Below are 22,249 nucleotides of genomic sequence, written 5' to 3'. Positions count from 1 at the left end.
TATCTATCTTTACATAGGCATTAACAGTTGAAGTGTCTCAGGGACAATGACTCAGAATTGGATAATTGTCTGGTTATTTCCTGTTAACTGTTGAGAATGCCTTACTCATGATGCTGAGTAAGCTTTGTAGTAACAAAAAGAGACCCACTTACATCCTCGGAATAGGAAATAGATTAGTCTCCCCTGCAGTGCTGCTGCTTCCTTCACTGTCCACGCTATACCCACTGCCAAAGCTGCTGCCCGAGGAGCCGGTGGACACAGAGCTTTCTGCAGGCCGGTGATTGGGAGGCTTTGCTGCATGGTGTGGGAAGATTCAACACCACAGTCAATAAATGAAGCTGACATTGATCTACAAATGCATCATTATACATCTTCTTAATTTACATGTGTAAAGAAACAGCTACTGAAGAACTACATTTTTCAACCTGCCTTTTCGTTTCCTTTACTGATAATGCACAGTGGCAACAATAAATTATTTTACTGTTTTTGTTGGACATCAAGGAAAAACAATCACCTTTAGGGAAAAAAATATTTAATTTTTAGACCGAGTTAAATAGTTTGTAACTATGCTACTATTATTATTTTTTGTGGTTTCCTTGTACAGTATTGCAAAAATGATATGGTAAATAAAAAGCATTTTTGCTATTTCATGGAGAAAATAATTTAGAAAGATTTGGGTAGATAGAAATGGCAAGATAAAGAAAATTGCTTATTTTTTTCCTATTACTAGACAGTAATCTGTTTTTCTCTTTATTTTTTTATTTTATTTTATTTTATTTTGAGACGGAGTCTCGCTCTGTCGCCCAGGCTGGAGTGCAGTGGCCGGATCTCAGCTCACTGCAAGCTCCGCCTCCCGGGTTCCCGCCATTCTCCTGCCTCAGCCTCCCGAGTAGCTGGGACTACAGGCGCCCACAACCGCGCCCGGCTAATTTTTTGTATTTTTAGTAGAGACGTGGTTTCACCGTGGTCTCGATCTCCTGACCTTGTGATCCGCCCGCCTCGGCCTCCCAAAGTGCTGGGATTACAGGCGTGAGCCACCGCGCCCGGCCCTGTTTTTCTCTTTAGAAGCAAACATGCAAAATAGAATTTTAAGAAGTGATTGAAAATTCTGTTTGTTTTTATGTACCTTTGCCTGCTATCTCCAGCAAGTTTTTAAAATTTAAAGATATTTGTTTCCCTTCAGGCATTTCCTAGTTTATCATCAAGACTTGTCTCAAGAATTTCCTAAGTTTGATATTTGAATATAAGAATCCATATTCCCATAGAGACATTACAAATTTGTGCAATAAATTATGCAGTAGGGGTATAGTACTAATAATGTTGGCAGATTTGAGAAGAAATCTTGATGCAAGAAGAAGGAAGATAAGGCAAGGTTTTCCCTTATTTTGCTGGGGAGAAGTTTCTATAGTAAGTTTTTGAAATTGTTGATATTTGTCTTCTGCCAGAGAGAGTGAACTTTTTGGTCACACCGATCTGGTTTTGATTCCCAACCCACTCTTTAGCAACTCCACACCGCTTTTCTCATTTGGAAACAATGGAGTAAGTAATGCCTACCTCATAAAATGGTGGTTATGAGGAGTGAGATATGTAGGAGGCCAGTAACTTACTCTTTTTCCTCTTGTGATATTATTTGCCACATCCCCACTCTTCTCAAGGGCTTTACTATCAATGGCTGTTTCTTACTGTCTTTGAGCTTAAATAGTCTTTGAAAATGAATTTAACTCTATTCTCTTCTAAATCTAGATGTGTTCAAACCTACAATTTTACTTTGAGTCTTTTTTCTTCATAAATGCATCCCTATCCCATCAGGAGTTTATTAGCCAGTTGGATAGAGTTACACTAATGAGTGAACAGTTGATAATCATTTCATGGTCCTAAGATAGTTACATATTTCTTAAGGATATGTATAAAAACACAATGATTCTTAATGTGGTGGAATTTTAACCAATATAATAACTAAATGAAGTGAAACACATAAACATTGTGTGGGAAACCATTTGAGGACAGGAAATCCACCATCAGGATAGCTAGCATTAAGTCTTGCAAAGGATTTAACTTTTCCCCCATTTCTTCATTTTTTCGATTTCGGCAGTAACAGGTTCTCTAAAGCCACAAGGAATTTTTATATGTATTCCAGTGGCAGTAGGATCGCTTCCCCAGAATATGAATCCCTTCCCCAGAATAGGGAATCCCTTCCCCAGAATAGGAAGAAGAAAGAAATTTTTAATAGTTAGTCAATTGTATATCAGATGTCTATAAGTTAGGAAATTATAGACATCTAAGTTCTAAATAGCCATTTCTAAATTATACACATCTGATATACAATTGACTAATTGAACTGAATGCTGTTAACAACCAGTCACCAATGAGTTACTAGTAACCCACAGGACTAGATTTGTGGAAACAGAATAGTTATGTTTCTGAATATTTAATTTATGTAGAAGAAACCCAGATGATGTAGTTAGTGTTAAAAAAAAAACTTCTTAAAGGAATAATTTAAAAAATGTAAAGGTAATATGAGTAGAATGTAAAATTATGGACATGTATAAAGTAGATTAAAATGCATAACCTACATAATAAGTCAGATTAGTTAATTGACTATAAACCAAAGAAAGCTGTCATACTTTTTGACTGGGATTCTATAATCCAATTCATAATTTTTAGTATGACATTGACTGGAAGACATTAATTTCATCAGTTGGAAAATCACAATTTACTATTTTCAAAGGTAAACCATAATTATTAGCCACTAATATTTAATCAATTTATATTTATTAAATTAAAATAATTTTAATTCAAGAGCAACCTCACAATGAACAAAAATAGCTACATTATAAAAATGATTTATTATTTACGTTTCAAAATAGTCCATCCTTTGTTTTGTCAACTTTGGTTTCACCTGATGCAATTTTTAGTTCTATTCCTCTTCTTGAAAAGTTGAGAAATGTATACAGAATATAAAATACCATAATAAGAAGAAAGAAACAAAGCTAGAAATAAATTTAAGAAGAGAGAGTTTTTTTTCCATCTTGCCAATCTCTTTGAATGTAATTCTCATTTTGAAAGCCTGTGCAAGCGTTGTCAATATTTTAAATGCAAACAAATAACATTTTATAAGATATATTAAAAAAGAAAACCAAATCCAGGGGACATTTACCTGTAATGGAACCAGTCTAACATCTCTGTAAAACACGATTACATCTAAGGTTCTGTCTACGGAAATTTTAGGCAGTTAGAAGTTAGGTGAATAATTCAAAAGAATCTAGATATTTGGACTTATCATAACAAAACATCTGGTGCCGGGTTACATTCTGTATTCTTAACCTGGTATCTAAGTGTAGTGCAGAGATACATAGCCTCACATTTGGTTAGTTTCTGAAAAATGAATTAAATTAAAACACACGACAGAGCTTTTCTTCTTACTCGGCTGTATCTACATATCATAAAATGTGATAAAACAAAAAGTGCAGAGGTTTTGGTAAGCTGGTTCTAAGAATTCGTATTTTAATATATCTTTTCCAGATACTTGAAACATGTTGATACTCATTTCTTTCTCTTGAAACAGACTTCAAAACTAAAGCATCAATTCTATTAAATTGAGCTAAATCTGCATAAAGGCAAACTTTTGTAACAAATAAAGTGTATTTAGGACTTTATTATCTGAAGCTGGATCTTAGGTAATTTCAAGACATCTAATAATTTCAACCAAATTCTTTATTTTGCCTCTCAAAAGAGTTTTTATTGGTCTGCTCCTTTCCAAATATATCTCACATAATTTTTCAAACACTTTACATGGAAGCCCTCTCAGCCCATTCACTCTGGCTCCCTTTGGTTTGGCTTTGTTCTTTCCAACTTTACTAAGCCCTCCTTTATCCCATCACTTTCTTGTGTCTAAATTGAAGTTATCTGTAAAGGTCTAGCTCAGACATCACCTGCATTTTTCCTCATTTTCCCATTCAGAAGTGACCTGTCCTGTGTCTGGACTCTTGTAGCACATACTCTGTCGTTATTGGAAGCAGAACCTATGTTTTCTCCTTGGTAACCTCCTTAAAAGCTTGTCCCCGAACCATGTTTGAACAACATTTAATGAATAAATAATAATAATAATAATAATACATTAATACTTTAACCAAACAATCAAAACATCTGAATGATTTAGTAGATAATTTCACTTTTTAAATCAAGCTTTGTGTTTTATGCAAATCATAAATCTCTCATCAAGAGGCCACTTGCTATGGAAGGATATTTTTCCATGTTCTTTGTCAAAGAAACTTTAGGGAGTCATTTTTTTTTTTAAGCTTTTAAAATCAGAGGTAACTTTAATCTGTCATACTGTATAGAAAAAGGTGATCATTCAACTATATTTTTTAACCTCAATCTCCCAAAACACTGGTTTGATTGAAGGAAATATTTAATGAGAATACACTAAACATTGGAGAATATAAGCTTATGAATTTCAAAAAGTTCATATAGATCACAAATATTACATATAAATTTAAAATGAAAGTGACAAAAGAAAATAATATGTATAGTAACATTCTGTGGGAGCCAGTACTACTACAGACTCTGGAACTTGTCCTGATCGCACGTTTGTATGTAGATAGTTGGAGAGCTCTGGGTTATATTTAAGTGTAATATATCTATGTTTTTTTTAAGTTATTTTAAACACACTAAAACTAAGTATAATCGTCCATAATTTTATAATTTCAAAATCAACAATTTAGAAATATTCTATCTCTGCTTTATTCTTCCAACTCTCTTAATTACAGTTTCGGAAATCATGGACCTACTATGTGTGAATGTATTATGCACCTGTGTATTACATATGAAAAAAGTTTATATAAATATTGAGAGGCTTTTCTTAGTAGTAAGATACATCTTTGGGGCCATTTTTTATGAATTACATTTTATAGTGCCTACTTTCTTTTTGAAATCCTAAGTGTATTATCAAGTACCAAGTACAGGAAAGAGTGGATGCTATAAATATATGATGGAATCAGCTCACTCATAGAAAGGTCCTGTGCCCTAAAAGAATAAATCTTAGAATGTTGAATCATTTTTGTAACTCAGTTATTAAGAGGGCATTTCATGTAAACAAATGTTACCTTCTGTGATGCAATTCAATCTGTTTTAAATTATTCTTTGACCACTTTACTTTCTTTGGCTGTTAGATGGTTCGACATCATTGTGTTTTATTACTCCATTGTGGCTAACCTTAATTAAATCAGTAGTGTCTCTTTGACTGCACATCTGTCTTCAATTAGTTTGCTCTGTTGGCTTTTCCTCCCTCTACCATACAGTACTTAAATATGCAAAGCTATCACTGTACTTACCACATGATGGCAGCACTTTGCTCTGAGAGCACGGATCAAATTGTAGACTTCACTTTAACTACTTTTATATCACATACAATTATCCAAAATGTAAAAGGCAAGGTCTCTGCCTGTCTCACTAAATTCCAAAAATTGAGTGTTTGGAATGTATATAGGTTGCTGTCTATGCTGTTCCATTAATGGTCTTATATCTTTGGTCCAGCACAGAGCTATTTCCAAATATTCTGAGGAGTAATTTATTATGTAGGTAGCTTGTACTTTCCCAAATTACTTGGTTAATGCAGTAGTAAATATCTTCATAGATACAGTCTCTAAAATTTTAAGATTAACTGAAATTAAAAGAAATCAATCAACAATTTTGTTTATTCCAATAGTTTAATTATGGAACGGAAATAACTACCTAGCAGTTTTAAAAATCATGTATTTGGGAATTTTGACTCCCTTTAGCTAGCTTTAATTTTGCTAGCATTTACTTCAGGGATCTTTCTCCTCTCTCTTTCTTTGTTTCTTTTGCTGTCCATCCCTCTTTCCTTTCCTTCCTTCCCGCCTCCTGTCTCTGTCATCTACCTGTTGTTATTGCTATTACTGTTTTTGTTTTTGATATTTTTACTAAAGGGATTTTGCAGTTTTATCTCATATTTTAATTTTCTTTTGAATGTGGACCTTAAAATTTCAGGTTTTAAGTGTCATTGTGACCAGAATTATTTGGAATGTTTTCCCTTGAATTATGTACAGTCATACTTTCTGTATGTTTTCTATTACAGTTCAGGGGTTCTAATTTAAGAAGAGATATTGCATCTTAAAAGTAATTTAGAAGTTTAATTTTTTTTCCAAATCTACTTCAGTATAATTATTATCTATTTGGGAAAATCTAAAGCAAACTGGACACTAGAAAAATGGGCTAGGTAGCTTCAACATAGCTATTTGTAGTTTTCACACACCACCAAATTGTAAGTTTTCACAAATACAGGTGTTCAAACTCTGATATCTCTATCAATCATTTGTAAGTCATTGGGAATGGAAGTTAAAGGAAGGATGTCATTGAAAATTTATTTTTAAATGACAAATTATTAAATGACTATTATATCAGTCATTACAGGTATATTTTATATATATATGTAAACAATATATCTATTATAAAGGTATTACAAGTCATGAGAAATGGAATGTTGCAGTCTTTTTTCTTATAAAAATAAAAATATTTCTCTTAAGATATTTCACATTCACATAGTGGCTCCTTTTAGAGGAGAAGATGAAGACATGTTGCCTCCATTTGCTGTGTTCCAGAAAGATGGCAAAGCTCTTATATTCACAGTTTCCTCTCTCCATACACATTGGCCTTATGACTGAATTCTTAATGACATTTTAGTGAACAATTTAGTTTGTTTATAATGATTCATTATAGATAATAAGATCAATGATCGCTTCGGGAAACAAAAGTAATCATATAAGACAATGTAACAAATGAAAGTGAAGTTAGCTTAACTAATAACATGGCATAGAGGAATTTTTTCTTACAAAAATACATGCTGGCTCTGTATACTATAATCCTTGCTTTTAAAAGGAAATCATAATGTTGCCTTTTAAGTAGGTCTTCCTTTTTTGAGGTGTTTTTAGTTTAGAAGTGATTTTGGAAGAAACCATTTAAAATATAGTTTACATGAGAATTAAAATTTTATAGTAAATAATGAAAGTTTGACTAAGACATTATCATATATGAAAATTAAGAAAGTAAATTCATTTTGTCTTTTAATAAATTTAGGCCGTAATTCCAGTTATGTTCAAATAAATAGAATGAAAAAAGAACGTATCCCGTGCCCGAGTTCTGCTTTGGTGCTAAAAAATGCAAATACAATAATGATCTTTATCTTCAAAAGATTAATAGCATGGGGGATCACATGTGAAAGAAAAAATATTCAATTTTGAGGTACATCAAATTTTCATGGGCAATTTTTAATTTTTTAATCTTCCTTTTATTCTCTTTTGAAGCAGAGGCATTTTCTTTCTTGCTGTTTGTTTGCACTACACTTGCATTAGGCTGTCAGGCAGGTATTTCCAACTGACAATTGGAGGAAAAAAAAAAAGCTCAAGCAGGAATAAAGACTACTGTAAAACATGCAGGTTTGTTTGAGTAAAAAGTCATTCTAAAAATAGTCACTTTGAAAAAAGTTCTTACATAATCCTGAAACTGTGAGAACTTACATCATGTCTGCTTAGATAACAAGAATGCTGTCCTTAAATCGAATCCGAACATTTTGAAAATTCATTAAATTCTGCCCAAAAGAAAAAGGTTGAGCACATTTCCAGTTTGTTTTCATATCATTCCAATTTGGTCAATGGCCACTAAGTAAAGAGGAAGTTTGGACAGTTATTTGATAAATGCATGTCTGGTCTCACGAGACCTAACCTCCCTAGTTAATGTCATTAATCTTTCTCCAAATAGATTATATTAATGATCTATTAATCTATAACAATCATTTCATTAATCTTTCTCCAAATAGATCCTTAAAAAATACTTTGTCTACGTATAGATGGTTATATTGCAGTGGACTGTACAGATTATGACAGAACCAGAGGCAGAACAAATACATTATAATTAATTCTATTTTCCAGATTTTTTAAACATGATGATGTTTGGTTGCACATAAATGTAAATCAATGACCGATTGCATTTTTCTTTTTCCATCTCAGTTGAAGATAGACAAAACTCACTTGTCTTACTGTTCATAATTTTTTCCAGATATCTTTAAATTGATTATTCAATAAATATTACTAGCATAGAGATTCATGAAGACAGTAATTTTTGTCTATTTTGTTTGTTGTAGTATCACCAACACCTTGAAGAGGTTCTGTGATATTATTTGCACTAAAAATATCAGCAAATGTATGTAAAAATGATGACCTAGTAAAAGTAATTCAGATCATATTTTTCATAAATGATAAACACGTTTGCAAATATCCTTTTAGCATTAAATATTTTGAAACTTACCAAATTATATACTTAAAATTAAGGATCAAGTATTTGGTAAGAAACTTTCCATTTTTCCTCAAATTTGAATGAAAGTGATCATCTTCCGTGTTTCTGTTGTTGTGCCAATACAATTAATTGCCACTATATGGGATCGGTAATGTAGATAATGGAAGATAAAATCAATTGATAATTTATAAACAACTGTTTTTCTATAAATGTTACTTTCAAGATAAGAACAAAAAATTGTATTCTATCTTTATAACACTCCTGTCACTCTACTTCAGCTTGGAAGCGGCTTGATTAAAGCTGATAGGCAGCTTACCAAATTTCAAAAGGAAAAAGTAATAATTATGGATGTATAAATATAATCTATATCATTCCCAATAAAATAAAAAAAATGCTATATAAATTAAAAATGTCATTTGTCAATCTTAATAATTATAAATTAACATCAAATGAGAAAGGAAAGAAGGGGTTCTGAAATGCAATAGGAGAGATATGTAAGATACAGAAAATTTAGAGACAAACATGATAAACATGTTTTGGAAGAAGTCCTTGGTTATTCAGTCTTTGACTATTGTAAAAATTATGATTGTGCCTAAGTCTAAGTCAGTGGCTTTTAAATATTTTTAAGCTTAAATATATTTAAACACATTAATATAATTTAATTTATAATAATTTATAAATTATAATTTAATATACTTAAATATTTAAGCTGGACAACAAGCTTAAATATTTTGATCTTAGAACTTATTTAATAATCCAAAGAACTTTGTTTTATGTAATTTATATCTACTGATATTTATCATATTCAAACTAAATAAAACATTAAAACAAAAAATATTCAAGCACATATTCCATTAGTCATCAAAGCAATGATATTATGACACCTTATGTAGCTGCTGGAAAACTCCACTGTACACTTGAGAAAAAAATGAGAGCGAAAAAGCAAGTAACATGTTAATCTTAAGAATATTTTGACCTTGCAGACCCCTGAAAGGGTTTCTGGGACACCCCCGCCCCCACAGTGGGCACACTGTGAGAATTACTGGTCAAGACCCACACTCATGGAAATGAAGTACTGTCCAAAATGAGAAGAAACTGATTAGCATCAGTTTCTTTGACAGTCATCGTAACAATTACATATGTCAAGATCATTTTATCATGCTATTTATTTTAATTTTGTGTTTTGTACTGAAAAAATATCAAGTTTTCAGCTTTCTTGAAAAGATTCATTATTGATATTAGCATTCATTTTAATGGTCTCTAATCTTCTTAGGAACTTGTTTCACTCAGAATTTCACAACTCTAGACATATATGGCATGAATTAAAAATATATTGTATCATAAAAACTTGTCTGTTCTATCTTTGGTTAAAAACAAACAAAACAAGAAAATAACTATTTTATGGTGCACAGAAACCCAGAGTAAATAATGATAATTGGCAAGCATAAAATAATGCAAATTCTTCCATAAAGAGGTTTTCTGTTCATAAAGTCTCTTTAATGTTTTTGTACATTAATAATAGTTGGATGGAAGCAAAATGGTGATTCAACAGTTATTGAGTTTATTAAATGTCACTGGCAATGAGGATGCTTTAAAACAAAAACTACATAATAGGCCTATATAGAAAGACATTTGAATTAGGTAGTTGTAAAAATATGTTTTCTATATTTCTCTATATTCCAAGTTCTTTTTATAAAAAGAATCAGATAAAAATACAGTGTGATCTATAGAACTTGAAATACATGCTTTTGAATTTGAAATGCTTTAAAGAGGAAAAGTGAATTTTGCTATGTTCTTTTTAAGAACAATATGGTAGAAATTATATTTCACTATCTTTCTTACACATTTGGAAATAGAAACCGGTGATCCTGACTTTTACCAAACATTTCTTCTGAAAAATTTTTCTGGCTTGAGTTGTGGTAATAGGTTGGTGCAAAAGTGACTGTGGGTTTTGCCATTACTTTCAACGGTAAAAACCACAATTACTTTTTGCACCAACCTAATATTATTTTGATTAATCTGTTCAAATTATAATTAACAAATTGCATTTTTCAGTGTCTAAAACACGATGAAATATAAAATGATGGCTATATCTGTCATTCCTGTTCAAACATCTACCAAACTCAACACCCCAATCAAAATTTTGTATTTCTGATATAATTTGGTTTCATTTGAAAATCCATATGTTTTTGGCTTTTTAATGATTCCTTGTATATTAACATGTACATCACAGTAATAAAAAAGAAAAATAATGTTTTCATGGTCTTGTTCAGTATACATGAAGATTCCTTTCATCTTACCCCATACCCACGTTTCTTTCCCCAGATCATGTTGCACAATGGAGAATGGGTGAAATATTATGGTTTACATAATGTATGTAATACATGTGGATGAAAAGGGGAAAAATAACCAAGCATTTCATGGATAGTTAGATATCTGGATTTGGGGACTATTATTAAGTTGACAATTAGTGTCTTTGGCATTCCTCCACCTCTCCTTGGGCAGCATATCCCTGGTTCTATGATCCTCCTATCCAAGTGAGAAAGTTGTCTGCCCCATGCTCTTATTGTACTCTGACTGCCCCCCACTGTGTCTCCATTGGCATTCTCATTTCCCTCCCCCATCAGCATTTACTTGCCTGTCTTATTTCCACAGGTCCTGCTTCCTGGTGGTAATCTGATCAACTAACTTTTTGAAAATAATTGCATTACAAAAACTAGGCTTTATGGATATTATTTTAAAAGACATGTCATAAATAATATTTAAGAAATCTTGGTATGGTAAAATTTAGGCCTTTCTCTTATTCTTAGATCATGTATTAATAGTCCCATCCTCATTATTTAGGCCCATAGCTAGACCATATGACTAAGGCACAACAATTTTGAAGCCAAGTTTGGTGTTTAGATGGGCCAGTTGGTCTTACTTTTCATGTCAGATGAAACGAACATATAAATCCCCATTGTGGACCAGACCAAAGTATGCAGATGGCTCAGTGCAGTTCCATGGCTACTACTGGAAAAGAACAGAAGTACCCATTGATGGTAGGCCAGTGAATTCATCTTCAGGAATGAAGGTCCATAAACAAGAGATAGTGTGATATGGTCAGAGTTCTACATTTACTGTCTGATTCTGTATGTATGGCAGAGGTATTTCTAGCAATAAATTTAAATGACTATAGAAATATTTGAAAATGCATAGTCAATCATTCCAAGAAAATGTAGAAGCTCTCAAAACCAAAACTTTAGAAGAGCATTTTGATTTTCACAGACAACAAAATGAAATTCTTATCACCAGATAAACAGGTATAGAACTCTGAAAGCTGAAATTGTCCAAATTGATTCTCTTAGATTTTGTTGGATGTTTGCTATGCGCATGTCATTACAGTTTGAATTTTCTTTTTATATTAAACTGCTCAAGGTTTAAACAATTTTTTTTTGCACAAACACATGGAAATGAGGAATGTAAAATTTGTTTTTATTAATCTTGTACATACAATGTTAAAGAAGACTTCACCTCCAAATGAAACTGATTTCTCTTATGCTTTTTCCTTTATTTTTCTTATGGACCTGTCCTTTACAGAAACAGGGAAGGCTAAAATCCTTCTGACCAGAAGTGATCATCTACTTCTGGTCAAAAGAAAATGGGGTGCTAATTAGCTACTATCATTTGTAACCAACAATTCCCTCCACTCCCAGTCCCACCCGCTCCCGAACCCATCCACCCACTACCACTTGCCCAAGGCAGAAGCTCCCACAGTGATGGCTTAGTAAGAGTTCACCAAGGCAACGCATGGATATGAAACTCTTCTTTGACAGGTGCCGCAAATGAGCTTTATTGAAAGTGGAGTTTCCAGTAGTGGTCTGTGGAAGTAGCATCAGGCTTTTCTCCTACAATTCGGCCACATCAAGGAACTCGAAATCATATTCCTTGCATGACTTATCTAATGATTTATCTTCTCACCTAATCTCTCCAACCTGTCCCAATGGCTCTTGTTTTATTGACCAGTATGTTTCTCCTCATCCTGTATTGCCTGTTTCTAAATTTAAAACTCATACCTAAAATCTTAGTATCAAACAAAAATAGCTCAGGTTTTCCCAACTGTACTTAAATTTAATATATTGGGTTTCAACTAAATAAATCTTCAAGGTTTTAGGAATGCTTCAGCTTGTTTTGGTCTTGATATAGTTTTCAAGCAAACCAACAAATAAAAAATCTTCTGAAATAGCAAGGCTTGTGTTCAACCAAACTAGCTAGCATGGGGAAAACAACAACAACCAAAAACATTTCCAGAGGTTTTTAACTACGGAGAGTTGTTTAGGCATCAGGATGGTTTTGCACAATCTGTCTATACTTTCCCATCAGGTGTTTTAGTATGAAACTAAACCCCAGGGGGAAAGAAAAAATTCCTTTTGACTTACTCCATAATTCTTGTTTGACCCGTATTTTATGCTAGCTCAAGCAGAAATCTGCTAAGAAGCTTACAAAAAATCTTTGAAAAGATCTTTAGGGACAATTTTTGTCACTCTTGATAGAAATGCCTACAGATGGACCCACAGCCTTTTCTAATGGAGTCACAAACATTGCCTAATGCCTCACTGGGCTTGCACAGTGGGAAGGCTTCCTTTTGCTAGGTTAAATCAACAACCTTTAGAAAGGAGGACCATGTAGATAGAGAGTATTAATTGAATTCCGCCATCATTTCTAGCTACCGCTAATCATTTGTAAGAACTTGAGAGAGAAGTCATAAGTGACTCTTCTTATTAAAACTAGGAGACTTTGATTTTAAAGGAGACAATGTATTCAAAAATTGTAACTCGAAAAGTCACAAGACAATGTTATATTTGTCAGTTCTGAAAATTTCTAGCTGTGTGTTCTTATACCAGCCAGCCTACCCCTCTGACTCTCTGATTGCTCACCCATAAAAAAAACAAGTATAAGAATATTGAAATGACTATCTCATCCACTTAATGTGATAAAATGAGAAATGGATGACAAAACGCTCTGTACAACATGAAGAACTATTCAAATGCAGAGTATTATTTTCAGAATGCAGATGGGATTATATGAACTCCATTTTGAGGTTTGAAATGGGACACTTTTATCCCAACACTTACGATTATTATTAATACTTCTGCAGTTAGTGAACAGGAACTTGCAGGTTCTTTTTATATGTTTGTATCTCTGCCTAGTTTTTCTCTCTGCACTTTAAAGAATTTATATTGCATTTTATATAAATTTAACACTACAGTATGTTTGCTATGAAGTGTCTGGAAATATACATGGATCAATTATATTGGTATATTTATTATAGCAGAAAAATTATACTTTAGAAAATAAGGCTTTTCATTTATCATCTATTAGAACAAAATTAAACATGAAAGCATGCTTTGTTATCTAGTTTTCCTTTTGATTACGATTTTAATAAAGAGTGACTTCTAAGTCAATCACAAGACTAAATGTATGAGAATATCTATTAGAGCACTATTCAAAAAAAGGGATTAAAACACTTTAATATAAATTTTAAGGACTATGCCTAGGAAGAAAATCATATAAAATGTTATGTAGAAACACTTAAGTCACAATAATTAAAAATAAGGTGTGAAATAAGGGAAGTGTTTGATTACTGTGGCATTTATAATTAAAAGAATATTTCAAGTAATAACGTGAATAACATGAAGAAATCAAGTGAACTTATTTGATGGAAGAAAAGGTGAGAGGTGGAATTTTAAAAATGAAAGTTTTAGTAAGGCTAACAAGAAAAAAGAAATTGTGCTTTGGTGATAATCTATAAACTGGGCTGAGTAACACATATTCAGAATTATCCTAATGTTTAAGCTGATTGTTTCCTTAATTACCTAATTTAGGAAACACCTCAGTGGTTTACCTCTGTAATGCGACATATGTCTTACATTGCCACCACATATATAATTAATTGGGAGAAGGACATATGAAATGTTTTTAATTTTATGAGAATAAAAAGAATGCAACAGGAAAGTATAAGGCTTGATTTTAATTTTGTGCCAAATATGGACTCATAAAATCAAATATTTTAGGGCTGAGTAGTACTCTAGGGGACAAATACTACTATCCTATTTTTTTAAAAAATTATTTTAATATGTGCTTTTGAATTAAATTTGAAGATAATTGTATAGTCACCCTAGCTTCATTCTTTGTCACTGGCAGTGGCACTCTTTCTTGGGGGAAAATTCTAGAAATGTTGGGGTTAGGTTACAGATGGGTGTACATGTGCTTTCGTTTCTGAACACAGCTATGAGTTCAAGGTTAGCCACTTCTCCAAAGCAATGGAATTTACCTTCCTCTATCCAGGAACCTGAGAAGATTGCAAAGTAGATCAGACGTGGGAGACAGAAATAGCAGAAATGTTGCCTAGGGTAGCCCAATCCCATTATTTATTTACATTTTAATGTAATCGCTGATGTTTTTATTTGGTGACAATTTTCCATCTATCTTACAGTGTTTCCAAGATGGAACTTTGTCCTGCTCTCAAATGTCCAATCATTACAGCTGTCACTAGCAATGAAGCAGTAATTAAAATCTACTGCAACGAAATCAAATGAGAAAACAAAACTGACACATTCATTTTAAGCTGCATCATATAACAATGGCTCAGAACCCAGTAGTTTATGAATGAAATAAAGATACTTTATTTATTACACAGGCACTTGGAGATTCACATGCCCAACACATCTGATACACTTAACAACTATGGAAACACGAGTGGAAAATGTCTGTTTGTAGGATCAAGAGAGAACTTTCACCATGTAAAGGTAAATGAATGCATTAACAATTTTTCCTTTACTTTCCTCTAAGAATTTTCAAAATCCACTAAATTTTTAAAAGTTACACTTGAAATAATAGGCAACAAAAACTGATCCACATTCCAACTGGTAGGCTAACTTGAACTGTGAGCAATTTAAACTTTTATCACAATGAAACATATTTATAGTCATGCTTGAACAGATTAGGTTAGTAGCATGCATTCCATTCTGCAATATGAATATTGTTAATCTATTTCCCAACAAAAGTCAAAAGATGCCCAGTGCATAGAAAAATACAAATCACTGTAGTCAATATATTACGGGACTGGTCTTGGGACTTACATGGTGATGATGAAGTCCTGAAATGCCATGCCCACAAAAGCACATTAAAAAGTGGATAAACATATTTTATCAGACAATCTCTAAAAATTAAAGAGGAGAGCTTTAAATTTGGGGGATGTTCTTGCTGTGTGCTTTGAACAGGGCCTTTCTGCTCACCTCCTTCTGGCTTGACTGGTCCATCAGACATCACCTTCCTGAGGGCTAGCTGGCTTTGGTCTTGGTTGCCATTGGCTGGTGGAGGCAGATTATCAGACTGAGTTCTTTGAATGGGGAGGACTCCTGCTATGCTGTGTCTGTGCTGCTTCCTGGCATGATTAGACTGACCGCTTTTATGTGCTGCTGTGGCAGTGTGGGTGAAATGGAAACCCAGAGTATGTATCCTCAGATGGAACCAGCTTAAATGTTATTCATGCAAACAGAAGTGCTCTTTTGCTGTATTTAAAAAAGTTGTGTTTTCAAATGCCAAAATGACACCACATGCACAGCACTAAAGGGGTTTAAAACTGGCTGTTTCTTTGGAAATGATGACTAGGGAGATGCAGAGAACAACGATCTATCTCCATTGCCTGGCTAATGCCTTTTAGAAGTAACAGGGCACCTACATTTGTGAAATATTTGCAATTATTTTTATATAATTATATCAATTGACTAAATTTTCACAAATGAAATAAAAATACAGCAGTTAAGATAGGTCAATTGTTATATTTTGCTTGACTTATAGCTACCAGACATAGTACATTTTGATTTCCAATGGTTAGAAAAAAAATCTGTAAAATCTGTCATCGCATACAAAGTGTGATCCAACAGAATGGACCCAATTGTGCTCCTCAATGAAGTTGCATTGCCTCATGACATATGCTTATATATATATATTAATTTAATGTAGTTTTTTGAGAATATAAGAAATAAGATTTTCTTTACAGACTTTTCAAGACTACAAATTTTTGCACATGGAAAGTTACCATATTTCACAAGCATAATTTATTAGTGTTTTAAAGCACTGTCTTGAAATGGCTTTTCCTCCAAGGTTCTAGAAGTTGACTGTTGGTTGCATTATCTTCTGCCTAGACTTTTTGAGTGTTTTCAGACACAAGAATCTAATTGTGAATCGGCTCTAAATACTTATATGAGTGCACTTTTTTATTTTTTGGTATAAGGTCTGAAAAACTGGCAGCCACTTGTGCTTATAATTTCTGTATTCTAAAAGATATTTAAGCGCAAACAAAAAGGACACACAACATTGCTTTGCCTCCAAACATCACAGACACTGTATCAAATGCTATGAGCCAGGTTGGATGGATGGTGTAAACAAAGGAGAAACAGCCAGTTTTATTTCAGTCTATGTAAATAAAAAAAATCTAAATAAGAAAGAGCATATTAATGTATTGATATCGTTCTTACACAGACGAAGGGACAGAGAACAGGGTGAGCAGAGGATGTTGAAAACTGAAAGCAAACAGGAAAGGACAGCAGGAAAGAAAGGCAACAGATGAACATTAAGCTGCCATGCTGAGGAATTTATTTGCGTCTTTTACTTGGTTGAATGCGGAGTTGTTGCACGGCAGCTTCGGCAGCAGCTATGGCAGCCCCTGCATCTTCCAGGTGGGTCTGAGTGACGCTGGTTTTGCTTTGACTGCGAGATGGTCCATGAGAACGGAGATGGCCTTCTGATGATGATTTTGAGCTACCAGGACTACTATGGGATTTCTCAATGGTGGGAACCTGCATGTCTGGTCACAAAAGGGTGAAACATGAGTTAAAGTTGTTCCAGCACTCCTCCTGTCAAGCTTAGTCTACACATAATTTGAAACTGTCTAAACTTTATGTTAATTCTGGGTCTTATATGATTCATTTATGCAACTGGTCATCATAGAGAACTGTGATTAAACATCTGGGAAACAATTTGGGGGAGGAAAGGCAAAAGGATGATAGCAATGAGAAGAGTTTTAACTTTGAAAAAAGAAATACATTCGGACTAGCTTCTAGTAATAAATATGTTAACTTCTAGTTTCACCAAGCACCTCTGCTAATTCCAGTACAGGTCAGGTAGGAGACGGTACACAGGAGGAGTTTTAAGTAAAAACAGGATGAAGGATGTAAGTCACTAGGACATATTAAATGTGGAGATTGTAGAATCATGCCTCAAACCATTGTAGAGAATGTATGGATCACATATTTCCTAAGGCAGTCATAGAAAGAGATCTTTATACTAATGATCTTGCAGAATGTTAAGCAAGATAGAGTTGAGATGGCTAAGTAGAACCCATAAATGATCTATAAAACTCATTAATAAATAATCTACAGCACTCGTAGTCAGTGGTTTATGATACCAACTCAGTGGCCTACTGGACATGGACTCACTTTCTCATCTCCTAGAACACTTGCATTTATGATTCAGAGAATCTCATGTACAAAGAACCACTTTTCAATTTGATGGACTTTCCTAGAAAAGGTGACAAGGAAGTAATATTCAAGTCCAATATAAAAATTATATTTAATACTTATAAATAGTTCAGTATATGTAGGTAAGGTACCACACGTTTTATCCCACAGAGGCAGTAACTCAGTTTATGATGAGGATTAATGTTGTGTTGTAGGACAGCTGGTAATGAACCTCTCAAAGGAAAAGCTCATTTGAATGAGAGTGCTGTGCATATTTGCATATTGTCAAACCCAATGTATGGCACTGTTATTTAAAAAATAATAATTTATTAAAAAATTAGCTTGAGTTCAACATTTAGGAAAGACTTAAGTAAATTTCAGCATACCAATTGTTTTGATGACAAGGGAAAATATTCTTTGTATGATAAATAAAAAGTAGCATGAAAAATTATATTTATTGGGTAAGACAATATTTATGGACAACCAGAGATTCAACAAGTAGAAGGATTATACCTTAATGGTAATGATGATTATGTCTAGTCAATGAACCAGTAGGGATTTTTCTATTATCTTTATGAAATACCCAAATGCATTTTCTGAAGTCATGTTATCATGGATTTTGAGGTGGAATAGACCAAACAGCTCATATAGTCCAACCTCCTCCATTTTACATGTTGGAAAATGGACAGTTAGAGAAGTGAAGATTACAAAGTCCTACACCTAAGTATGGGTGATGATCTGAGAATAAAGCCCATTTCTCCTGACTCCACATCCATCACTCTTTGCATGACATTATATTAAGTATTTTCCAGTCATGTCTAGTCTATTAGTATATGTTAAATGTACAAACATTCACACTAAGAAGATACAGACTGAACAAATAGACACAAAGCTTTTTCTGCTTAAAAAATATTTCCTACCCTTTGATGGGTCAGGGAAGATACCATGGCTTCTGCTTTTGATAACAGATGGCTTTGGGGACTGCTGGCTGCTCTGACTGGAATGCGACTTGCCATGATCAATGCTTTCAGTCTGTTCTTTGAGAGGATACCACCTTGGAGTGTTATCGAGGTGAGATGTGCTAGATAAATCAATCAATACCTGAAAAAAAGTGTAACAAATCAATGAAATTTAGGGACTAAAGTACGTTTAATTCATTACTTTTTCTATGTTCTAAAATTTATTAAAGGATATAAACCAAGGAATACAGTATAACTTTTGAGGATGATGATTCTTTCTTCTTCATTTTTCTTCACCAATGATACTGGAAACAATGTCTTTTACATACTAGATGCTTAATAAATGTTTGCTTGAACTGAACTGTATACAATTTTTGACTATTAAGTAAATTATTTGGATATGATGTTAAAAGGGTCACAAGTCAATCTGTTCATAAAACAAAACTTCTTTTTGTTGTAAGAACTCATTTTAATCTTAACGGTGAAACCCCGTCTCTGCTAAAAATGCAAAAAAAAAAAAAAAAAAAAAAAAAAAAAAATTAGCCGAGCGTGGTGGCTGGTGCCTGTAGTCCCAGCTACGAGGGAGGCTGAGGCAGGACAATGGCGTGAACCCGGGAGGTGGAGCTTGCAGTGAGCTGAGATTGCGCCACCACACTTCAGCCCAGGCAACACAGCGAGACTCCGTCTCAGAAAAGAAAAAAAAAACCTCATAACTCATTCTAATCTTAAACTGGACTAGCAACCTTGAAAAAATGTTTGATTTTAGTCACAAAAGAGACAAACTGGAAAAGAATGAGAAAGTTGCAATTATAAATTTATTTATTCTATTTTAAAACACACTTTAGTTCACATTTGAAATAGGGATATGACTAACACATTTTGTCGTGGTTTAATTGGCAACTTTTTTTTTCTTAGTACATTGGTGCATTTTGCAGTTGCTGACATCTTAGATATGATGAGCTAAAAAGAAATGAAAACCAGACCAATGGATATATGCTTTAGGCTCATGTAAACATAAGACCATAAATTAGAGGGACTTCAATAAGTCACTTTTTTGAGACATAAAGTCAGACATAATACTAATCTAGAGTACTCTTGCCTAAGATCAAGATTCGTCCAACTGGCTAGAGCTGGATGGAGCTGGAAGGTAAGGGTCAAATGCTCCGGTTTTGGTGAAAAGAGAGGTGCAAAGTCTTAACAACCAAACAAGGCCTCATTATCACCTTGATTACACAACCGTTTTATATAATCTCTATCAAAAGGATATCATATTTTGTAGGTTTTGGAGATTATTTTTAATATTCATTCATAACTTCTACCCTAAGCAGAACACTAAACAATATGTGTGTGTGTATATATTATATATACTATATATGTATTGTATATATATTATATATGTATAGTATATATACATTGTATATATAATGTGTACATAAACATATATACACTATACATACAATTGTATACACTGTATAGTATACAGACACATATACATTGTATGTATATACACATTATGTATACAATGTATAATATATGTATATACAATGTATAATATATGTGTATATACAACATATAATATATAATCTACATTATACAATGTGTACATATCTACATTATACATATGTTCCTATGTATAAACAATGTATGTATTATGTTCATATCTATAAACAATGTATATATATCTATACATGTGTGTATATATATAATAGATTTAAAAAATCACAAGATTTGTTCACTCTACCAATTTCATTATTAGGTTATTTATTTACTTTTAAATTTTTACAAGTACATAGTAAGTGTATGTATTTATGGGGTATATGAGATATTCTGACACAGGCATACAATTAGGTTATTTTGATTCCTTGATGTTAATGTAAAAATTGTTTTTATTGTTTTCTCCTACTTGTAGTTTTGCTTCTTAAAATGTTTTCAGCAATTTTTCTCAGGAAACTTAATTATAAATAACAATGCAATATGTCACATCGAATCAATTAAAGAATGTGTAAATGCATTTTGAAAAGTCCAGGCCATTTTATAATATAATAAATTTATTACTTCAAATCTCATTTGGACTCACAGTACGATTGCATATCTTCCTATTGAAACAAAATTTCATCTTAGAAATTAATTATAAAGTACATCAAGTGATAGAGTGAAAATCATTTCTTGAGTTGGTATTAATCTACTCAAAGAGTAAATCAGGAAATAAATTCTATCTGCCAAAAGATTTTATGCAGAAATGGCTATCTTACAAACTTCAGAAATATGCTTTGCATCATGCTTTAATTGGTGGTTTACCATAGCAGCAAATAAGGGAAAGGAAGTCAGAGGCTTACCTCCCCAAGGAAGTCGTTGGATGAAAATCTATCATAATCCCAAACTGTCACCTCCAGTGTTTTCTTCTTGAGCTATATAGTTCAAATAGAAACCTAATTAAACTATCTTTCCATCATACATTTTCATTATACATATACAGTAGACATATTTATTTTTATTTCCTTAAACTCCTTCCATTTATGTGAAAATACTTAAAATTTTACCAAAAACTATGTAGTTTAAATATATTAAATATTACATAAAATTTGAATGATTTTGCACTCTAGTGTTTGATCATATGGCACATTATTTTGTGAATAAAATGATAATTCTTATTTATTGTATCCCCACCTCATTTTCAAAAATAGAAATCAGAATTTATAAGTACTCTAAATATAAGAAATTCATAGATTGCAAAAACGTCTAGTATTATATAGATGAAGTATTTGGATTAGATGCTTCAGCAATTTCTAAAAAACTTAGTAGCATTGTCTTATTTCTGCAGGTGAGTTTATTTTAAATTCACAAACCCAGATTATAATTTATATCAAGCTTTGTTTTTGTAATCAAATTAATCTACTAGAAGACAAATTAAGAATCTCATTTTGAAAGACAGTTCACTTGTAAATTGGTTTATATGGGAACTGTCTTTGCAGTCTTCTCTCTGAATTCAACTTTATACATTTCAGTTATTGTCTGTTACTCAAGCAAAGTTATAAAAATGCAGATTTTCAGAAGCACATTAGTGTAATTTTGTCTACAGTTACTTATCTGTGGTGATAACCCTTTATACTAGTCATCATTTTGTGTTCTTCTACAGAGTTTAGCACCACAGTGCCAGATTCTTAGGAGGCCTCAATTTAGCAAAGAGATGAGATCCTAAAATATTGTCTGGTGCAGTAATACAGTTCTATGCATTGAATCTTATTTTTTCTGTATACTGTGTATGAAAGTCAAAATATAGCCAGTTGGAAAATATATTTCCCTCTCAAATTTGATAACTGTGGCTTAGTCTATTAAAAATTTTAAATTCTGAAATAATCAATGGAAAATATTCCACTAGTTTTCTTATTTTATTTGTTTATGTTTTGGCTGCTTTGTCAAAATGTGCACATTTACTTTCACCCTATGTTTAAATGTCACTCATTTTTTTTCCATTGT

The 22,249-nt window shown here is 32.7% G+C and overlaps 1 protein-coding gene across 1 annotated transcript in view; it reads right to left on the bottom strand.

The window, feature by feature from the left end:
• Positions 1–22,249, bottom strand: part of PCLO (piccolo presynaptic cytomatrix protein) — a 409,431-nt gene that overhangs the window by 54,435 nt on the left and 332,747 nt on the right. Inside the window, exons 18-21 of the mRNA XM_025379373.1 lie at positions 21,109–21,180; positions 18,734–18,914; positions 16,967–17,161; positions 153–294 (exon numbers count right to left, since the gene is read on the bottom strand). Of these exons, the coding sequence (XP_025235158.1) occupies positions 153–294; positions 16,967–17,161; positions 18,734–18,914; positions 21,109–21,180 (590 nt within the window). The remainder of the gene's footprint in view (positions 1–152; positions 295–16,966; positions 17,162–18,733; positions 18,915–21,108; positions 21,181–22,249) is intronic.

Source organism: Theropithecus gelada, chromosome 3, assembly GCF_003255815.1.
Source record: "Theropithecus gelada isolate Dixy chromosome 3, Tgel_1.0, whole genome shotgun sequence".
Classification (NCBI taxonomy): domain Eukaryota; kingdom Metazoa; phylum Chordata; class Mammalia; order Primates; family Cercopithecidae; genus Theropithecus; species Theropithecus gelada.
The sequence above is the reverse complement of the archived record's forward strand: the minus strand, read 5'-3'. Positions and strand labels throughout refer to the sequence as shown.